Source organism: Medicago sativa, chromosome 2 (assembly GCF_051527215.1).
Source record: "Medicago sativa cultivar Bolivia chromosome 2, Bolivia_mono, whole genome shotgun sequence".
NCBI lineage: Eukaryota > Viridiplantae > Streptophyta > Magnoliopsida > Fabales > Fabaceae > Medicago > Medicago sativa.
The window spans coordinates 56,558,704-56,580,447 of record NC_140750.1 but is presented as its reverse complement, the minus strand read 5'-3'; the positions used below and the strand labels follow the sequence as shown (position 1 = coordinate 56,580,447).

General features: G+C 33.1%; 2 protein-coding genes across 2 annotated transcripts; both read right to left on the bottom strand.

The window, feature by feature from the left end:
* Nucleotides 1-6,370: 6,370 nt before the first annotated feature.
* LOC146949169 (cAMP-regulated phosphoprotein 19-related protein) lies at nucleotides 6,371-11,088 on the bottom strand. The gene is made up of 7 exons (XM_085745238.1): nucleotides 10,994-11,088; nucleotides 8,143-8,255; nucleotides 7,940-8,002; nucleotides 7,740-7,787; nucleotides 7,398-7,451; nucleotides 6,658-6,712; nucleotides 6,371-6,557 (listed from the first exon to the last, which is right to left on the bottom strand). Exons 2-7 carry the CDS (start codon nucleotides 8,230-8,232, stop codon nucleotides 6,514-6,516), a joined length of 354 nt encoding a protein of 117 aa, XP_085601364.1. The 5' UTR covers nucleotides 8,233-8,255; nucleotides 10,994-11,088; the 3' UTR covers nucleotides 6,371-6,513.
* Nucleotides 11,089-13,995: 2,907 nt separating this feature from the next.
* Nucleotides 13,996-20,159, bottom strand: LOC146949168 (Chaperone DnaJ-domain superfamily protein). The gene is made up of 9 exons (XM_085745236.1): nucleotides 19,068-20,159; nucleotides 18,289-18,418; nucleotides 16,499-16,992; nucleotides 16,031-16,111; nucleotides 15,780-15,884; nucleotides 15,447-15,560; nucleotides 15,256-15,339; nucleotides 15,103-15,174; nucleotides 13,996-14,725 (listed from the first exon to the last, which is right to left on the bottom strand). The coding sequence occupies exons 1-9, from the start codon at nucleotides 19,392-19,394 to the stop codon at nucleotides 14,453-14,455; spliced, it is 1,680 nt and encodes a 559-aa protein (XP_085601362.1). The 5' UTR covers nucleotides 19,395-20,159; the 3' UTR covers nucleotides 13,996-14,452.
* Nucleotides 20,160-21,744: the final 1,585 nt, after the last annotated feature.

Here is a 21,744-nt window from a genome sequence, read left to right as displayed (position 1 = left end):
TCATTTGTTTTTTATCTTGTTTTTTTTTTTTTACCATTTTATTTTATTTTGTTAAATGGGCTATATCAGTATATTGTGTTTGGAGTCGTAAACTAGCTTATAGCTGATAACTTATAGTTGAAAAACTAACTTATTAAAATTAAGGTGTTTGGTAAAATTAGTTGTTGAAGTGACTGATAAATATAAAATGACATAAATGGACATATCTGAACTTTTTTTATGAATTATTATTAAACTTTAAGGTGTTTGTTTAATTTTTTTCACTTAATGTATTTCTTTTTGAATATTTTAATTTATTTCAAATTATTTTCATCTCCAAATTATTTCTTTTTCAAATAATGAAATATTCTTTTTATAGCTCTCTCTAGAGTGGGAACCCCGGATAGTTCTGTGAGTTTGTTTAGTATCGGGTGCAGATTTGATGTTCCATGAATTTTATGATGCACCACCCACACCTTTTACATCCCCATTCTCTATTCCAAACTTTCTTCTTCTCCTTGTTATGTTTCTTTCCTGCTTTTTCTTCTACCACTACTTCATCACCACCTATGTCTTGTACGAACTTGGTGAAATCCAGAATTTTGGATTGTTGTTGAAAAGAGTTTTTTGTTTATGTGGACTTAAATCCCAAGAATAAAATTATATTCTTTCTAATTTATTTCATACGATGAAACCTAAAACCTGAAACTAATTGATCGTATGGGAAGATCAGAATTAGTCTTGATAACAAAGAAGTGTATCTAGAACCTTAGAGATAACAAATCATCATTTGAAACAGAGCATAATTCATTGGACCTACCGGTTACATGTTTTCTAACAAATTAAGCTATTTTTCTAAGCTTGAAATTTCTATTGAGTGGACTTGAGTGGCACGTATATTCAGAGTTGAAGAACCTTGATATTTTTCAACTCATATTAATAGAATACATTCTCACATTACCAAAACAACATCATATCATTACCCCTTCATTCAACAAAATGCTTCAAAACCCAATTGTCAAAATTAGAAAATTGAATTAAAAAATATTGAATTTTTTTTCCTTCAATTTAAAATCTTTTGAAGTGAATTAAAAAACCCAGATGGATTTTAAAGAGAAAATTTCCAGAATGATTGATTTAAGTCCATCGGAAGTGAAAATTGAACTTCAAATTGGGATTAGAGTTCTTAAAATTGATGAAACATATGAATGAAAAGTTGAAATTGGGGAAAGGATTTTGAGAAGAAATGGAGAATGATGAAAGATAAATTAAAGAAAGTGGTGAGTGAGATGAATTCGGAAAAGTAGTGATAAAATAGGAAATTTTAAAACCACAATAAGAGTGATTATTGGTGGAGCAATGGTAGAAGAACACACAGGAGAGGAACCGGCAAGAAGAAAGAGAAAGATAAGGGAGAGAGAAAATGAATGTATAAAGTGTGTGTGGTGCATCATAACATTTGTGGAACATCACAGTCTAACCATACGTTAAACTTATTCACGGTGTCAGACCTATTAAACTCTTCCACCCTCGATTGATTCACTAGGTGACACTTTGTTAGTTTCTTATTTTCAAGGGTTAAATATGTTTTTGGTCCTTACAAAATTGCGACCTTCTAAGTTTAGTTCTTACTTAATTTTAATAGCTTTTTTAATCCCTACAAAAAAATTATGCACTCAATATTAGTCTTTACCCAATCCAAATTTGTTTAATTTATGCTTAAACTCTTAAGTTTTTCAACAATTTTTTACAGGCGTGTTCAGAACGTTATTAAAAGTTCCTCCGAAAAGAATATCGCAAAAATTTGATTTCTACGTCCATATTTTTGTTACTTATATCTTAAATTTTTATTGTTTTAAAAAATTCATATTTATTTTATTTCATGTTAAAAAATTCTAGATTTTAGTAAATGAACCTTTCATAGTGTTCTAAACTTGTATAAAAAGAATCGTTAAAAAATTTAAGAGTTTAAGGATAATTAAACAAAATTTGTTTTAGCAGGGACTAAAATTATAAGTATTTTTTTTTTGTAGGGATCAAAAATGCTATTAAAATTAAGTAAGGACTAAACTTAGAAGGTCGCAATTTTATAGGGACCAAAAACATATTTAACCCTATTTTCAAACACACCGCAAATTAAATGCTTAATTACCTTTTTCATCCTCTAACTATTTAATTAGTATCAGATTGGTCCTCTAACTAAAAATTGATTTAATTCGGTCCTCTAAGTTTCTCACTGTTACTACATTTAGTCATTTCTGTTAATTTTATTCAAAAAAACGTTAAATTTGTGTTATGTGGGTCCTCTAACTTTATTTATTAGTATCATTTTGGTCCTATACTTGTTAAGGTATTATGATTAAATAGTGACTGATATTATTAGTTACTGTTATGGTTCACATGTATGTGTGAAACAGAAGGTCAGGTACCCACATAACACAAACCCTAACGTTTTTTTGAATAAAATTAACAGAAAGGACTAAATGTAGTAACAGTGAGAAACTTAGAGGACCGAATTAAATCAATTTTTAGTTAGAGGACCAATCTGATACTAATTAAATAGTTAGAGGACCAAAAAGGTAATTAAGCCCAAATTAAATTTTTCAATCTTTTTTTAGTTAGTTAACTAAACTCAATCAACCCACAAATTAAAATTTTGATCTTCTTTTAGTTTTTTTATTTAGCTATATTTTTTTTATCCTCGTTGCACCTAAAATGAAGGAGTGGAGATACACTTCTGTCAAGTTAAATTTAATTGTCATTAGTTTCGTATGCTACCTGTTTGGAGAGCCTCATTGAAACAAAGGATAAATTGGAGGGAAAGAGATACATGGTAGCATGGTTACAATTTAAACATTGACATACCATATGTTGTTTGAGTTAGCACTCATTGGCATCGATAAACCACTGCCTGCCCACTATCTTCACAATCATAGCTAATGTTTTCTCAAGTTCATTTCATTATTTCATGCATAGTATGTTTCATTTGGAAAATTCATTTCGCATTATTTATTATACACTTTTTTTTGCCCAACTGGTAGATTGTATTGCTCACTTGCACTGTCTTATGCAATAAATTGTTTGTCTTCCCAAATTTTTCGCTATTACGAGAGATAATGTGGAAATCACAATCTATGAAATCAATCATTTACTTAAAATTCTTAATTTTATAGATCGTGGTAATCACATTATCTTTTGGTTTGAGCGTAGATTTAAGAGGTTAACAAACTGTAATTGGACTTGTAGCAATCAGTTGTATAAAAAAAAAAACGGGAATGTCAGCTAATACGTTTCAAACTGTCATATGATATATATCGTGTTATTTGGAACAAGTTTAACCCTTTTTTATAGGGGAATTAGTCACTTTAGTCCCTGAATGGGAAATGAGTAGTCACTTTAGTCCCTGAATGCAGAGAAATTGCAAAACAGTCCCTGAATGTAGACTCTGTTGGTCAATTTCAGGGACTAAAGTGACTAACGAAGTCTACATTCAGGGACTAAATTGACTAACGGAGTCTGCATTCAGGGACTAAATTGACTAACATAGTCTACATTCAGGGACTATTTTGCAATTTATCTGTATTCAAGGACTAAAGTGACAACTCATTTCCTATTCAGGGACAAAGTGACTAATTCCCCTTTATTATACTCTAGAGCAAATGTTGTTAGCACAGCAACACTTTCAATATGTAATAAATAAAATAAGTTCTTAATACAAAACTTAGCATGAGTGAAATAATGAAAACAACCTAGGAAAATTGTAGGGGAATTAGTCACTTTAGTCCCTGAATGGGGAACGATTCGTCAATTTAGTCCCTGAATGCAGATAATATGCAAAACAGTCCCTGCATGGTCAATTTCAGGGACTAAAGTGACTAACGAAGTCTACATTCAGGGACTAAATTGACTAACAGAGTCTGCATTCAGGGACTAAATTGACTAACAAAGTCTACATTCAGGGACTATTTTGCAATTTATCTGCATTAAGGGACTAAATTGACGAATCGTTCCCCATTCAGGGACTAAAGTGACTAATTCCCCAAAAATGTATGAGTTCGTCACCCATAACCTAATATAAATCAAATACAAGTTATATATATATATAGGGTTATGATAGAAGACACCTTTTATGAAGGTGTCTTTTATCAAGTTACTCTATGAGCATTTGTGAAAAGACACCAACTTACTTTTAGGAAGGTGTCCTTTAGCAAAGTTATAACTAAAAAGTGAAAATCACACCTTAAGGTGTGACTTGATAAAAGACACCACCAAAGGGTGGCTTGTAACAAAACCCTATATATATATATATATATTTTCTTCTTAAAAAAAAGTTAAATATATTTTTAGTCCCTACAAAATTTCAATAATAATTTTTAATACGAGCGTTAATTGAGGGCCTCAAAATTTGTAAGAGAAAGTAAACTTGTACCGAAGGTCAAAATCCGGCACTAAATGTCATTTTTCTGTAGGTAAAAGTTTGGAAAACAACAATTTTTCTGTCAATTATGCATTGTCCATGGGAAAATGCATATTTGTCTGCATGCAAAAGTCATGTTTGAATCGTTACTCATATATTTAAATACAACTTAATTGTTTGTCACTATAAGTGTTCTTAGATTTTTTTTCAATTCTTTTTAAAGGAAAAATTGTCAAGATTATAACGGGTTCTCCGAATTGTCTGCGACGACCCCAATGAATAACCTTGAAGTAAAAGAGGAATAAAACCTTCACAAGATTAAGTAAGCTTAATAAAGTCATGTGTCAAGACTTGCATTAAATTTTTGCATGGATTTTACGAAAATGCAAGCATTTTATGAGAATCCTTATAACCAACTCTGAGTATCATCCCTAATTAAACTATTCAAGATGAGATGACTGGATCACCATCCTCTCACACATAGTATAATCAAGAGCACGCATACCACGAGGAGGGTCTAGAGGATGATACAAACAATAAACCTTATAGACAAACACATAATTAATGACTAATAATTCAAGATAAACTCGCTAAGACAAGCAAGCCCCCGTACATATATAGTGGTCACAAGAATGAGTGGTTATGTCTGTTCAAGCCTATCACGATGAATTTCAACCCCAATGAAGAATGATACGTATGCCATACATGGTGGCATAACAACTGCTGTTTGAATAATTTCCAGCGTCAGTTAACTGTTGTTGGACACTTTTAAGATCGGATAAACTAACTGAACAAATTGATTGGAACGATCTTAAATGTGTCCAACATCCAACAGTAGTTAACTGCTGCAATGATAGTTTTTGAGCAATTTCAGAAGTGAGATGAGTAATTCCCTCATACTTAAATGGGAAGAAAAAATTTGTCGTATACTCATGAGATATATGGTATTGTTTCATTTTGGGATGCTTGTCAACTTTTGTGCACTAAGCCAAATTCAAATACAAGCATTCTGATAATGCTATGTAAGCATTTTGTTCAGGCTTGTTACATTAACCTGCCATATTAAAGACTAAGGTTTATTCAAGATTTTCTTTTTAAACAAAACTCATTCGAGACTGGTGTGTTCCATTGAAGATTTATCATTTATCATGCGTCATGAATTTCTATTTTTTTAATTTTGTTTTAGAATTTTCTTGATGTAATTTTTTTAATATATCATAAACATTCAATCCAACAATAATCTTCATCACAAAGTTAAGAGAAAAGGCTTAGCAAATTGTAATTACATTTTCTTGCAAATGAAAACCTGCAATTGACAAAAAAGAAGAGCCCACACACATGCTTTAAAATGGTTCTCTTTCAAGTGTCAAAACTCCCTACACTAATGAGTAATGCATTTTTTTTCCCAAACAACTTGGGGTTAAAAATTCACCCTTAAGGTCAATAAGTGGAAATCCGAGGTTCGAACATCGACTCCCATATATGCAATGTCCCTACCAACCGAGTTATGCTCACAGAGACACTAGGATATGCACTCTATCAACTATACTATATCGATGTCAACTTTCAAAATATCAAAATTTGGTTTTACCAAATATTATAAATTTTAATTTTTAATGATACAAAAATGTCATATATATTCATTCAACCCCATCTTTTGTTTTAAAAAACTTCCCAGAAAACAATAAGAATTACTTTTTATTGTTTTCATCACTATGTACTAAACAAATCTATCAAGACAACAAACAAAGCGAAACAATGTGACATTTTTGTAATTTAAAGTGAAAACAAAAAATATTATCCGAAACCAAACAAATCAACAGTATTTTAGTTTTAATCTTGTTCAATATTTGCCTATTCTATTTTTACACCATGACCACTATCCATCATTAATTTCTTATTGTTTTTTTCCTTTTCAAAACTATGAAATAAAGAGGTATGAAGGGAAGGGGAAGAAGGGTAAAACACAAATCATAATCACAGTAAGTCCCTACAGCAAAACTGCAGGTCAAATAATTTGTCTTATGCTAATATAATATGAATACAAACTTCTTTTATTGTTGAAAACAACAAAAAGTTATACCTAATGAGGTATCAGAACAATAATATTGCTGCTTTTACTCATTGGAAGCTGCATCCTCAGATGGAACACTTCCACCTTCTATAAAAAGAAGAATTTAGTTAGTTCATTGTGAAGATGCTGAGAAACTGTAGTAATGGGAAGGGGGAAATTCTAATTTAACCATCAAATTAAAACATACCTTCACCGGAAGGAGCGTAAGGGGATTTCCGGTAACGTGTTTGCTGCTGCGTTGGCTGAAAAATAGAAAAGCCAAGCACAACTTTGTCAAGCACATTAAAATAAAATGGAAGGTATGAGTATGATCATGTTAAAGGCACATTTGGATAAATTTTGAAAGAAAGAACTTCTATGATATAGCTTTTTGTAGAATTAAGTCTTTCTAGCCTCTACAAAACAACTAGTTTTCGGCATCTTTTGAAACAATTATCATTCATCATAAAACTTTTACTTTTGATTGAAAAAGTGCTTTTTATAAGAAAACTTCAAACAAACAGACCCTTAATTGTGTTCAACTATGAAGGTTGGATGAAATAATTAAATTTGTAATAATAAATACTCCATCGGTGGAAGCTTCAATCCAACTGGATTATAAAACAAGAATAGAGATCGGCTTATATTCTTTATACACCAAAAAACTGTAGTAATAAATATCTCCATTTCTTTTGAAAAACGGAGATGATCGACGCAAACTATTTTACTAGGCAAATGCATAATACCACAATTAGAAAATTTATTTGTATGCTTTATCCCATAGATAAGCTAACATAGCTATGAGTTAACTACTTAAAAAAACTGTCAAAACTCAAGAACCATCAGGCAATAAGCAATTCACCCAGCAGAACAGTTATTATCAAGCCACAAAGAAAGCAACGTTGCCATATATAAATCAGATATTGGGATGTTGATTAAATTAAATACCTGTAGTTTAGGCCGAAGAGCCTCAAGTGGTCCCTTAGGCTTACTACCACCTTGCTGTTTCACATGAGGATAGAGAAAGAGTGTGAGATAGTTCAATAGTATTGTCAAGTGCAGATCATGGAAAATGGCGGTTTATTTAAATTCCTCTATGCGAAAGTGATATAGCGCCGCTACAACCGTTATTTGACAGCATTTGGTAATAAGTAGCGTAACATTGAACAATAGTGATTTGTTCAAATTCCACTAGGCTATAGCATTACTATAGGTGCTATTTAACAAGATTGGTTCAATTCAATATAACTATATTAGCAACTATTGCAAATGTGTGTTTTCCAGAAGTACCTTTCCCAATGCCCAATCCGCAGAATCGAAGTAAGCACGCTCATGGTCCTGGCACAAAATTTAAATGTCAAATGAGAAATCAAATGAGCACTTCTATCACCAAATATTCACGTGTGCATTGCATTGACCGTCTTGATTTCATAAACTTCGTTACAAACAAATGAACACACAGAAATCTGCATGCGTGTACGGTGGTGTACCTTGGAAATAAGTGGTGGCTTTTTGGGTACAATTCCTCCATATTTTTTCTTTAAAGTTTCCTCCTACAAGGTTTATAAACTCGTGAGACAAAAAATAAAGAAATTCATTTGGAAGTAACAGCTCCATAGTAAAGAGAATATCTAATCTGAAGTAAAATTTAATTTTAATTTAAACATTCAAGAAAGCAAGATATGAAAAGAACCTGCTTTTGGGGTGATGGCATGTTAACTGACCCATCAGATGCATCCACATCCATCTGTCCAATGTCTTTGTTTTCCTCTATGTTTGACATGTGATCCTTTAGAGCGTAAAATACTGCAGATGCAACAACAGGCCATGTTAGCAGAAAATTCTCAAGTAGGTAGCTTGGTGGTAAGCTAAGGGACACCAAAGGAGATATAAGCAGAACGTATGAGTCTCAATTGCAGAAACTACAACATTCGTGAAAAAGTTATAGACTCTAGCAATAATTAGAATTTACAAAGCAGTTAAAACTCAAAGTGACGAAAACATCAAAATCTAGCAATGAAAACAATTTGATATATGTAAGATGAAGAAACCACACATTTAAACAAATAGAAAGACCAGCATGGACAGTACAACAAACACATAAACGCTCAAACAAATTCAAAAGCCTAAACACCTTGCAACTATATCAGTTAGAATGCATACTGCAGAAAGTCTGTAATCAGAATTTTGGTTTGCAGGGTAAAAGAGAGGCAATAGAAACTTCATCTGAAAAATTTATTGGGTCAACTTGTACTGCATACATTGAGATCAATTGGACAAAAATCTAAGAAAATAATATTGTGCCGTCATTTAAATGTAATCACGCAATATAAAGAAAAAGAAATAAAAGTATTGGGAAAAACCCAATTCCCACATTGGATAGATAAGACTCTTGAGAAGAGTTTATAAAGAGGAGGCAATCCTCACCTTACAAGCCGGTTTTGTAAGGATGAGTTAGGCCCCAAATTTCAACATAGTATCAGAGCTTGTCAAATTCAAGGGCCACCTACATATTCACGCACCAAGCCCAAAGAGTGCTGGGCGTGAGGGGGGTGTATTGGGAAAAACCCAATTCCCACATCGGATAGATAAGACTCTTGAGAAGAGTTTATAAAGAGGAGGCAATCCTCACCTTACAAGCCGGTTTTGTAAGGATGAGTTAGGCCCCAAATTTCAACAAAAAGAAATCAATCTAAGTATACTGCAAAAGTGAAAATTACAGCTTTTTGTTTGAGAATCCAGTGTGGGCAAATGGGAAATAAAAAAATGCATTCCAATGCCCTTCTAACTTGAAGTTTTTCTTGCTACTACTGAGATCCCGATTGAGACTACTCAAAATTTAGTGGATGCTGTAAATTCTAGATTCAAGCAAAAGTAACTCTGAACTTGAAATTTTGTCTAATTAAAGCTTAAAGAACATGCTAATGTTTCATTTTACAAACTTTGCTTCTATGTGTCAAGACAAAAAAAAAAAAAAAAAAAAAAAAAACTATCCTAATCAAAAGTAAAGGACATTCCAATGAACAATGCTACCTCAAAGAACTGCTATCCAGCTTACAAGTGATCTACTAAGTCTATGTCTGGTATTACGATTAAAACTATAAGAACTGATTATTCCTGTCAAGCATATTCTAGTAGAAAATACAAATGATTGATTAAAGACTAGCTATGAAGCCCCGATACGGATACGATACGATAACAACACCAGAAAATTTTCAAAATTCTCGATACGATACGGCCTCGATACGTTATTAAAAAATTAAATTTAAAATTAATAGTATAAGTGCACAACGATAGATATAACTAAAAATGATAATAAACAAACATACATATTAATGAAAATGATCAAAACAAGTGACAATTACATATTTTTTCAGCACAAATTAGAATATATAAAAAAAGAGCATCATTGTCTAATGTTGACCACTTAATACTTAATACTAATTCAGATTGAAAACAAATTTTAAAAACAAACAAATTTTTTTTCCTTATTAGAGAGAAGAACAGATAAAGAGAAGAAGGTATTAAAGGGAGAAGAACAGAAGAAACATAGCATTAGAGAGAAGAGAAACAGAGTAGAACTCTCCGAAGCTGTTGATGGAGGCAATCAGTGATGCTGATGTTGAGATTGGGTCAATCGGTGGTAATGGTTAGAAAAGGGAATAGCTATAGCTCAGTGGTGACGAGGAACCCTAATTTTTTTGGGGTTAAAAGAGACAATATGTTTCTCATAGCGCTGCAGGTTTTATGTATTTTTATCTTTATTCTTTTATTATTCTTTTTTTAAAGAAAATATGTACGAAAGAAGTATCGGTGTCGGAGTAAGAGTTAGCTGTATCCGACACGTATTGGTAATTTTTTTTCAAAAATATAAATATTAATTGGCCGATATTTCTCTGCGTAACGGAACTTATCGGGACATATTGGTATCAGATACTTGTCTGGCACGATTTTTCACCATTTTTGGAGTATCGGGGCTTCACAAATGACTAGAGGTGATAAAAAGTAGCTTTTGCATTAGATCAATGCCTTTACGCGAAGTTTTACATCAAAGTTATTTTAAAAAAAAAAAAAAACTATTAATCACTTCAGTTCAAATTCAATTATTCAAAATCACTACTGAAAATGCTACCTAATATTGCAAATTTACAATTAAACAAGGCTAAAAAAGAAGAATGTGTGGTCTTCTAATATGTCAAGAACTAATTGGTTATGAAGCAGTGAGATGGACATCGGACACGACACTGACACCGGCGGTAATAATTTAAAAAAAAATGAATTAATTGAACGTAACGGTTTTGATCAGAGGTGTCGGTGCTACAGAGCTAACTAAACAAAAGCACACAAAAAAAAAAAGTCAAAGAGAGAAGAACACATATGAGCATTAAAAATGATTGCAAAGTTAGAATGATTCAGTGCATAGAAAAAAGCATAGATTATTTGAAAGCTCAATCCAACAAAATAATTGAAGCTAAATCGGTAAATTGACACATGAAGATTGAGAAAAGGAAAAGCACAGAAGAAGAAGAAGAAGAAGAACTGACCGGAGATGTGAGGGAAGCAGCAACCGTGATGAGCGGAGCACCGAACGTCCGGTCGGTGTTGAGTTGAGCTCTTGAATTCTATACGCGTCTTGTCTGAATTGTCTCTCAGATCCTAATCCCTTTTCTTACATTCAATTCAATTATTTGTTTCCTTTTTTTATTTTATTTATTGCCAATATATACACCTACGTTACGTGTAAGGGGAAGGAGTTAAGTTTTTGTTTTGAGGTAAAAAATAAAATTTATCGTTGGTTAAAGAAAAAAATAGGAGATCAAAAAGTTATTTGATAAAAGGGGAATTAGTCACTTTAGTCCCTGAATGGGGAACGATTCGTCAATTTAGTCCCTGAATGCAGATAAATTGCAAAATAGTCTCTGAATGTAGACTTTGTTAGTCAATTTAGTCCCTGAATGCAGACTCCGTTAGTCAATTTAGTCCCTGAATGTAGATTTTGTTAGTCACTTTAGTCCCTGAAATTGACCATGCAGGGACTATTTTGCATATTATCTGCATTCAGGGACTAAATTGACGAATCGTTCCCCATTCAGGGACTAAAGTGACTAATTTCCCTTGATAAAATATTGAAATAAGATACTGTTACTTGTTAATTTGGATTGGATGATTAAATAACTTGGCGTGTGATTTGGTTAAGTGTGTATGAATTGAATTTGCTTTTTGTCTTTGTTAAAGATTGTTTGCTTTTCACCTACATGTAACTATTTATTCAGATTAAACAATAACTTTTAAAATTGTGTAAAATTATGTTTTTTTTTTTATATTTTAAAATTGTTTTTCATTAACAATGAATGACAATTAATCATCAAAACAAAACATCATTCCTTCAAAAAAAAATCAAAATAAAACATCATATATTCTCTTTTATTTAAAAATTTAAAAATCATAGATGTGGGAAGGGGCTCGGTGTGGTGGAATAATTTAATCAACATGAATCAGGGTGTGGGTGCAGGTGCGACAAGAAGAATAGATGATAATTCTGTGTGAATTAGGCGATGGGGCTTCGTTTTTTATTTTGGTGGGATCCTTGGTTGAAATGAGGGGATTTGAAGGATAGGTTCAACCATTTTTTTGAGCTCTCCGAAAATAAAATGGCAATTGTGGTTGAGATGAAGCATTTAGGTTGAGGTGAGGGTGGTGAGGCTTGGAATTGACGTAGAAGGTTATGGGCTTGCGAGGATGACCGGCTGAGAGTGTATTGGGTCATTGAATTCTTGTTTTGCATGATGATGTTAATGACAGGTGGCTGATGTGGAGATTGCATACTTCTAACCAATACTCAGTCTTGCGTGGGAGGTTGTGGTAATCCGGAAGACGTCCCTTAACTTTTTCTTAATTGCGATTGTTTTTGTCAGCATTTTGGATAGTTGTTTATGATTGGTTAGGGTTTGTTATGATCACACCTTATTATCCCTCGGATCACTTGTCACAATTTAGTGTCTCTTCTCAAAATACAAATAGGCCTACTTCAATTGATTTGGTTTTCCACTGTTTGGGTTATCTGGAAAGAAAGAAATGCTAGAATGTTCAAGAATAAAAAAATGATATTATCCACCACCTGCTTGACAAAATTGACACATTCTTATGAGTGGCTAAAGGCGAAACACGTTAATTTTTCTTTTAGTTATCATATGTGGTGGCTCAAGGATGGTTGTTACTTAATTAATTGATTGCGGTGATTATGTGAAATATTGACTTAAGTGATTAAATTTTGTCTTCTATTAGTCTTTTTCAATTTAAATCATAGTTTTCTCATTGTAAAAGCATATGATTCGTCCTCTTCTCAGTCACACATTCAAACTATGAATCATATCTTTCGTAGGTAATCTCATCATTATGGCCTCAATTTTTCTTCACTTGTGTTTCCAGTTTTTGTGATATAACGTGTTAAGAACATATCATGACAATATATTACATAAATGTATTAAATATATTTATTAGCATTTAAATATTTGTATTAAATAGTTTTCAGTTGTATTTATTTCATACTATAGGAAAATTAGGCCGTCAATTATTTTTCTTTTAATTGTCGAATTATTGTACAAATGATTTCATCTAATTATAAAGAACATACATCTATTTATTTTGATTTCACTTCATCATGTTTAATGTACCACCACCAATTTTTCCTACACTTTCTTATCAATTGTTGATCACTCAACAACCACCTCCAACACATACCCTTGTTTCATTCATCACTTCTATAATCCTTCAACCATTCTAATTACTCCTTTGTTGAAAGCAAAAAATTATAATACACGGAGTCGTATAGTGACAGTCGCACTTCGTGCCAACAACAAAAAAGTCGTGTAGTTACATTTCTACTTCTAATAATTGCTATTTTGGGTAGTTTAAGGTGTATGTGAGCAATTATTAGGTGCCTAAAGAACAATTTCCTGACTACTTATCAGATCTATTCAAGAGCAAAAGAGATTCATGTATGTTCAAAGCATCTTCAACAAAGATAATATATAACTTGTAATTTCCTTCATAAATTTGACTCGACACTTCTGAAAATATTAATCTTAAAGAATAAGACCTGTGACAACGTATTATCAAAACACTGCAAGTTAAATGTAAATGGAGTAGAATGTAAAAAGAAATTGTGAAATGAAAATTTTCAATTTTATTCATATACACTCAAAATAGAATGGAGTACACATCTACAAGATAAATTCAAATAACAACTTATCACCTCAGCAGCTGATGAGATAAATATAATCATATGATATAGATATCTAGAAAATATGAACATTCACGTCCACAAGTGCTAGTTCAACCAGCAAAAAATGTCAAAATTGCTACTTGCTAGGCAAGACACCATAATCGGGTTTCAACTCCGACCTACACTACTTGTGTGTGGAAGTTTTCAATTGTTATTGTAATTTCATCTATCTACCAAACAAATAATACATAAAGGAGTTTGAAGAAAATGTAAAAAAAAAAATCATGGATGTAACATAACTCTAAAATGAATGCTGGTGAATTTGAAGTCGAATGAGTTTTTTTTTTTTTTTTATTAGCATGTATATACAAAGGACCAAAAGAAATCCTTAGTAACCATTGAAAAGAGCACTTTCTAATTCCTAATATAAGAACAGAGATACAATAAGGATACATATCATTGTCAACCGACTCATGCTCAGTTCTGAAAACCTTAATGATCAATGTGAGTAACTCCTATAAACCTAGGTTTTTGCACTTTTGATACCTTAGTGTACATATATTTTATGGATATGAAATGTGGTAAAGAAAATTAGCAACCTTGGCTCTTATAATTCACCACAATGCTCTCATGACTCATCTTGTTCTGAGTGTTGCTAGCAATTCCTTCTAGTTTTGATCTCAGTAATCCATTTCGGGTTTCTTAAACAAAATGTTTACTCCATCCAATCCCTTTGGGATGTAGGCAATGAAACTATGAATTTTCCCTATTGAGCTTTTCAGCAAGACGTTCTTCGCCATTGCTTTTTCCCTTTCTTTTGAGGCAATTTGAATGGACTCCAACTCTTCCTGCGTTTTGAGGACTCGCAAAAGAGACCAGATGCTAAAGCCTGTTGAAGCCACAGGTCAAATGCCTCTTCGTCTTCATCCATCATCATTTCGGCGTCCAAATCCCATGGGAATCTACTTGAGTTACAGGAATGGCTTTTCTCCAAGCCAACCATGTTTACATGGAAGCTCGGTCGGTGGGTGTTAGGCCTACAAGCCATTCCCTGCATGAAATAAAGTAGGTTGTCAGGTACAGAAAGTGGAGCACATTCACCTATAAACAAACTAATGTATCAATGCAAATCCAATCAAATGGAACACTGTCTCTGGAGTAGACTGAGTACCAAATCAGGTCCAGTGTTGTCAATCTCAGATCGTGGGAAATAGCGGCTTGTTCAAATTCCACTACGCGCTACAGCACCATAGCGTTTATATAGCCGCTATTTGACAATACTTTGTACAAAATAGCGTATCGCAGAACAATCGTCAATTTGTTCGAATTCCGCTACGTTGTAGCACTGCTATAGCCGCTATTTGACAACACTGATCAGGTCAAGATGAATTATGTGTACCAAAAATATTGCTTGTAGAGTACACTGACCTGACATATAGCCCATTCTGATACATCAAATATTTTGCTCTCCGCACAAACAAAAGCACGTGGGATCTCGACCTATGAAAGACAAGATCAAAGCTCAGAAACTAAATACAAACAATAAGATGAAGTTGAGAAAATCATTTGCTAAGAATATACTTTTTGAGTCCTGTCAAAAACCAAAGATCCCTTATATTCAACCCATCCATCTCCATCCTTTGCTTGATGAAACTGACAGCAATCCTGCTTCCAGAGAAGATGTAAATTCAGGATTAAGATACAGTGAGCATGAAATTAAGAGAAAGAAGGAAGGAATTCAATAATCAGAATGTCAATGAACGAAATCAGACCTGACACCATCTTGCTTTGGCCTTGCTCCTGTTGGTGCATACCCAAACATGTGAATTACCGCACTTTGTGCACTGTATCCGTCTGGATTCTTCGGAACGATATTCAGTATTATCCTGCAATAGAGTACCTTTTTTTCTTTAATTGTTCAAAAGGTAAATGAAGGGAAAATTCTTTTGCATTGTAATGAACGGATATGGATATTGTGAATGTGATAAAGAATCATATTTCTGAACTCCTAATAGATTATATATTAAGGAGAAACTTATGATTCTTCAAACTCGTGGAATTTACAAGAATATGTCGGTCATTTACAAGAATATTGTCAGATTTACCTGATGTGAACTGCTGTGGGATTTCTGGCACACGCTTTTAGCCATGGATTCTTCTTTTCTTAATTGTTCATCATAGTCTCGCTTCTTCACAGAGTCAGAAAGAACCTGGAAGTTTCATCCTTGTTAAAGAGGAAAACAGTGTAATAAAAAAATATTCTATGTTTTAGATATTATAATATCAAATAAATATGCATTAAATGCCAATATATCAATTATAAGATAGCCTCTGCAGTTTTTAGACAGAACTTTACCTCATATGCACATTGAAGTTTCTTGAATGACTCGCTTGACATAGAACTGCCCATATTTTTATCAGGATGCACGAGCATAGCCTACATGATGAAAATGATAACAAGCTGGTTATTGTCTAGATTTCTGTTATAATTGTAATCAAAAAGTTTTTCACTACTAATTACAAAAAATATCATCTCATTTTCTATACTGTTCAAGTTTTTAAGAAGGAAATGAGAAAAATAGAAGACAAAGTTAAGACACATGTGTCATTTTTGTAATTATTATTAGTTAAAATGAACATGACAACAGAAAATAAACCAAACACCACCCATTAAGTCAGCTAGTTAATACCACATTACTATAGGTCAAAAATATTTAGCGCAACATTGCAAGGTGGTACTAATGATGCTTAAACAAATTTGCAACAGCGTGAAACTGAATACATATTTTGATAACGATGAAGCTATTTTGATAACGATGAATACCTTTTTCCGGTATTCCTTTTTCAAAACTGCTGCATCGATCTTTTTGTGGCGGCTAAATCCAAGGGCATCATAATGATTAAGACTCTTCAATATCCTTCTCATTTCATCAATTGAATTTGTCTGCTCTTTTACAACTTTGGTAACCAAAATTTCTTTCTGCTTATCAACAACTGATGTGGTGACAGCAGGTGGTTTACTGGATGATTTGCATGAATGCAAATTCTCAGATTCAACTGGTGGGATAGGATATTCACACTCTTCAGCGAAGTCGTCTTCCATAACTGTCTCCGATTGCTTCTGCTCTTCAGGATGTGAACTTTCACTCACATTATCAAACCATTGAAGCAGAAAATTCAAAATGTCATTTGAAAGAAATGCAAGGTTTATGGCAAGGAAAACGCCAAGCCATCCCACTTTTACTTGAACAGAATACATAGCATATGCGGTTCCAATTAATACCACCAAGCGTGCACGATTTAGGGAGAACAAGCAACCTGCATTCGTGATTGACAAACAAAATTTCAGGATTGTAGGAAAATATAATGAGCATAGAAAGAGAAGTGAGAACACTGTAATGGGATGCACTATGATCATATTTAAATTATTATATAAATTAGGTTAAGAGTGTAGTACACAAGAAAGGCATATGGGCTGAGCCCATATACTCAAGACAAAATCCCAATGACTTTATTATAAGAACTTTTAACAAGGATGAAAAAATGGATAAATATTCGACTAAGCACATAAAAAATAGAAGCGTCTTTGCCGTCATAGAACATTATATTAACAAAGATTCACGAGAATGATAGCTAATCAAAAACTTCAGAGTTATATACATTAAATAGAAGCTAAGCCTCTTTGGTTGGGGGGAAATAGTCAAATGAAGAAATGTCAACGACCAATATAATGAAGTGGTAGCAATACAATCGAACGTACGAACATATTTATTGTATCAATGATGTCAAACTCAAAATCCTACTCGAGACTGTAGCACGGATCTTAAGATAGTAAAAAGTAAAAAATCCTACCTAGGATAATGAGGAGGAAAGCTTGTAACTTAGGAACTGTAGCACAGATCATATGATCCTGCTTAAAATACAAATCAGAACTAATCTGAACTGGATACAACTATCCAAAAGCATAAAAAATTGAAAATGGGCTAACAACAAATAATCATGCAACAGAAAAAGGAAAAAAAAAATCAAATAGGCTAAAGCCCAAACACAAACAAATATTAAACAAAATGTCAAAGAAGCAAAAAAATACTAACAACATATTTAACACTAAAGGCTCCATCTAGAGCCTTAAAATCCACAAACTCAAAATGGTGCTCATCAGGTGATACGACGGCACCAAGCAAAGGGAAAGAAGGTCACGCGGCCTAGAGTCCGCCGGAGGGATTGGCCACGAGGTGTGACGATGAAGAAAAGCCACACGACGTGATGTAAGTGTATGGCAGAGTCTGCGCACAGAGGCAGGGGCCTGGGGGTGCCACAGGGAAAAGGGGGGTGTTTAAGCTCAGCTTGCCAAGGCTCGTCCAGGATCATTCGATGCGATGGCCAGAATCAAAATTTCAATATAATCCCAACAGCTCCCGATCTCATAGGTAATCCAACACGGTTTAGGGGCAAAAACTCGTGAAATTGTGATCTTACGATGTGCCTCACAATTTTGATAGTGGAGTGTATACAATACAAAAGACGGATATACAATAGGCATATCCTCTCTTCTTTTATGGTCACTAAAAGAGAACATGTCTAGAAACCCAAACAACAATAAAAGCATCATACCTCCAACTATGAGTAGTAATCCTGTGATCAGAAAGTTGGCATACATCCACAAAATAAGGATAGCAAAAAGCCCTACGATAAAAAGCCCAGGAGTATAACCCAAGTATTGGACAGCAACCCCAGCAGTAACCTGAAACATTCAATTGAACTGTGAGAAGCAATGTATTCTTGGCAAAATTATTTGTTGCTGTATTGAACTAAAGCAGACATATCTATAATCTATAAATAAAAATCTACCACAATATTTTGAACTCAAATTAGGATAATTACAAGACTATACAAATTATAAAAAAAAAAAAAAAAAACATGCATTTTCCACAGAGATAAATTAAAATCATTGCAACCGACTAAAATTAGAACTCAATGACATTAACATCAAAATAATCAGCTGAAGCTAACTTTGCAACAGATAACACTAATTAACAAATAAACACCATCCATTACTCTCCTAAATTTTGAAGGGCAGCGTCTTATTTTCATAAATCTTTGCATCAATTTTATTGCTTAAAACTTGCCTCTACATAAAATTTGTATAATGTACTTTCATTTTAAGAAAAAAAGTCAAAGGCTAATAGTATTCTTCATGTGCCACTTTATATTCTAGAATGACCAATAAGGTAATTGTAAAATGTCATCAAACCATTGAATGATAAGCTTAAAGCTACTATTCTAAAACCGCAGTTTTAATGAAAATTCATAAATGGAATATAAACTTTAAGAACAGAGATCATAACCAAAGTAAGAACAAAAATTCAGACGGGTTGAAAATGAATACTTACCATACTAACAAGCACGTAAACCAAGCAATACATCGAAGTCAGACTAAGAAAGCAGCTCCACATTATAAGCAAGAGCATCACTGAACCAAACTTAATGAAAGACTGAAACCCCCTTACAGCAGAGTCCTTCCAAAAAATCAACGATAATGTAAGTAAGCTCCCCAATTTCGAGCAACCCCTGCATACCATCGGCCAATGCCGTTCAATAAACATCGCAGTTTTGTCTCTACAACAAAACACCACAGTTCGAGCACGCCAACAGGCATCTTTTCGTGACCGAAGCCATCCCCAAACTTGATTGAACAACCCTATATCCTCCATCACCATGACCTCTACAGATTCCACTTACAAACTTGATGAAAGTGAAACCTCACTACTAAGACCAAAACTAAAACATCATCAAAAGCTAGTATTGATAACCATCACCATAAATCCAATGACCCTTTTGTGATGCTAAATCATCAATGCTACCCATCAAATAAATAACCTTGATCTACAACAAATTTCACTAAATTAATAAAGCTACCTACTCCGACATCATAAATTAAAGACTTCAAATTCACGGATTTCACAAGTAAAAATTACTCAAAAATCCAAAAAAGAGAGAAAGAGGTAAAATGGATCAAAAGAGAACATTATGTAAGTCCATGATACCACTAAATACTCTCACATTCAAAAGTGAAGTAAATTAATTGCTTCCGAAATAAGCTTCCAAAAAAGCAACCACTATTCATAAAAGCCTAAAAACAAAACAACACAAAGCTAAAAACCATCCCTTTTTCACAAAACACAATGTCATACTGATTCCTCTACTTTTTCAACGACCCTACTGAAAAATCTAACACTATAATCCTTGACCCTTTTACCCGTTTAGGATAAATCACTTCAATAAAGGAACAAAAACCCATCAAAAATATGAACTTGAAGGTGACCCTTTTACAGTGAAAAACCCTAAAATCTGATTGAAAGAGGGTATGAAATTGGGTGATGAAGATCAAGATTGAAACTTTGGAGCAGAAATGAAGAATGAGGAAAAGGGGTTTCAAAAGGGTGAAGAGAATGAAGAAGAATATTGGATTTGGATTGAACAATGAAAACTTTGGATTTTTTGTGTTGTTTTTATATTTTTTTTTTTCTCTCTCAGAGATTGCTTGTGAAAAAGTGTTGAAAAGTTTTGTAAAGAGAGGAGTGAGGGAGTTGTTTTTGTTACAGAGAGAGAGAGAGAGAGAGAGAGAGAGATTGATGTGGAGAGAGAGTGAAATTGACATCATATTTTTTTAATTTTTAATAGTATTATTATTTTGTTTGCTTTGTGGATTAAGGCTGGAGAGTTGTGTAATAATGAGGCAGTAGGGTCCATGTCCAAACATTAAGGTTTGTGATTCTCATTATTTTATCTCATTTAAAATTAAGACTTCTGATATAAGAAAAAGTGGCAATAAGATATTAAAATGTCTTCAAAAAATAAATAAATTAATTTGTTGGGGAATAAATAAGGTTTTTATCTTTATAGTGAAAAAGTGGTAAGAATATATAGAGATGAAATTATATAGTTTTTTAGATACTTGCTTTCTGTTTATCTATAAAAAAAAATAAAGAATTGTTTTTTTTTTTTAAGAAAAAAAATAAAGAATTGTTTTGTGGGTTTAACTCAATTGATATGGGTGTTGCATTCTATACGTAAGAGCTTATGTTCGAATTCCGGATATCCTGTTTATTCTCCTTTAAGAAAAAAATATGATTTTTTAGCCAATAGATTACTTGAAAAAAAAATTGGCTACTAATTTTCTACGCGCATCTCACTTTTACATTGTGTATACTAAGTACTCGTGTAGTGATATTTTGATACACTTTTTAATACAAACATGAGACATTGTATGTATCTCGATATCCTGTTTATTCTCCTTTAAGAAAAAAATATGATTTTTTAGCCAATAGATTACTTGAAAAAAAAATTGGCTACTAATTTTCTACGCGCATCTCACTTTTACATTGTGTATACTAAGTACTCGTGTAGTGATATTTTGATACACTTTTTAATACAAACATGAGACATTGTATGTATCTCGTATTTGATTAGTAAAAAATGTATTTTGTATATATTTTAAAAAAATTGATTCAATCGGACTTGAAATTTTTAGATGATGGTGTTGAATGACCTTTGAGTAAGGTACTTTTGTCAGAATCAACCATATTCTCTTGGCGAATGGGGGTGGTGTACCTACGCACATTTTGACGATCAAGTCAGTAAATGTCGAGGTGATAATGTATTTAGGGCAAGAATATGTATATATGAGTCAATGCTTGAGTTGATATCTATAATGTAGGTTTATGGTTTTGTTTTTGAACCTTTACCTTGACAGTTATCCTCGAGGGATAGTTGCAATTAGATTATGAGAAGATGACGTTGGATTCAGACTAAATGGTCCAGATTGCCCTCAATGTTCATTGTTCCAGTGTGGTCTTGAGTGAGGTCTATGTCATGGTCATCACAGGCCTTGTGGAAGGGATATCCATAACCTATCAAGGGTTGGGCCTTGGCTCAAACCAGAACAATTCCCCCAAGCTATTAGTTGAGGGTTCAAGTGATAGCTTGTTCCAAAAGTCGAGTGCGACGTCTAACCTGTATGAGTCGGTTCATATGTCGTTCAAGGTGTCATGCCATCCGATATTGCGA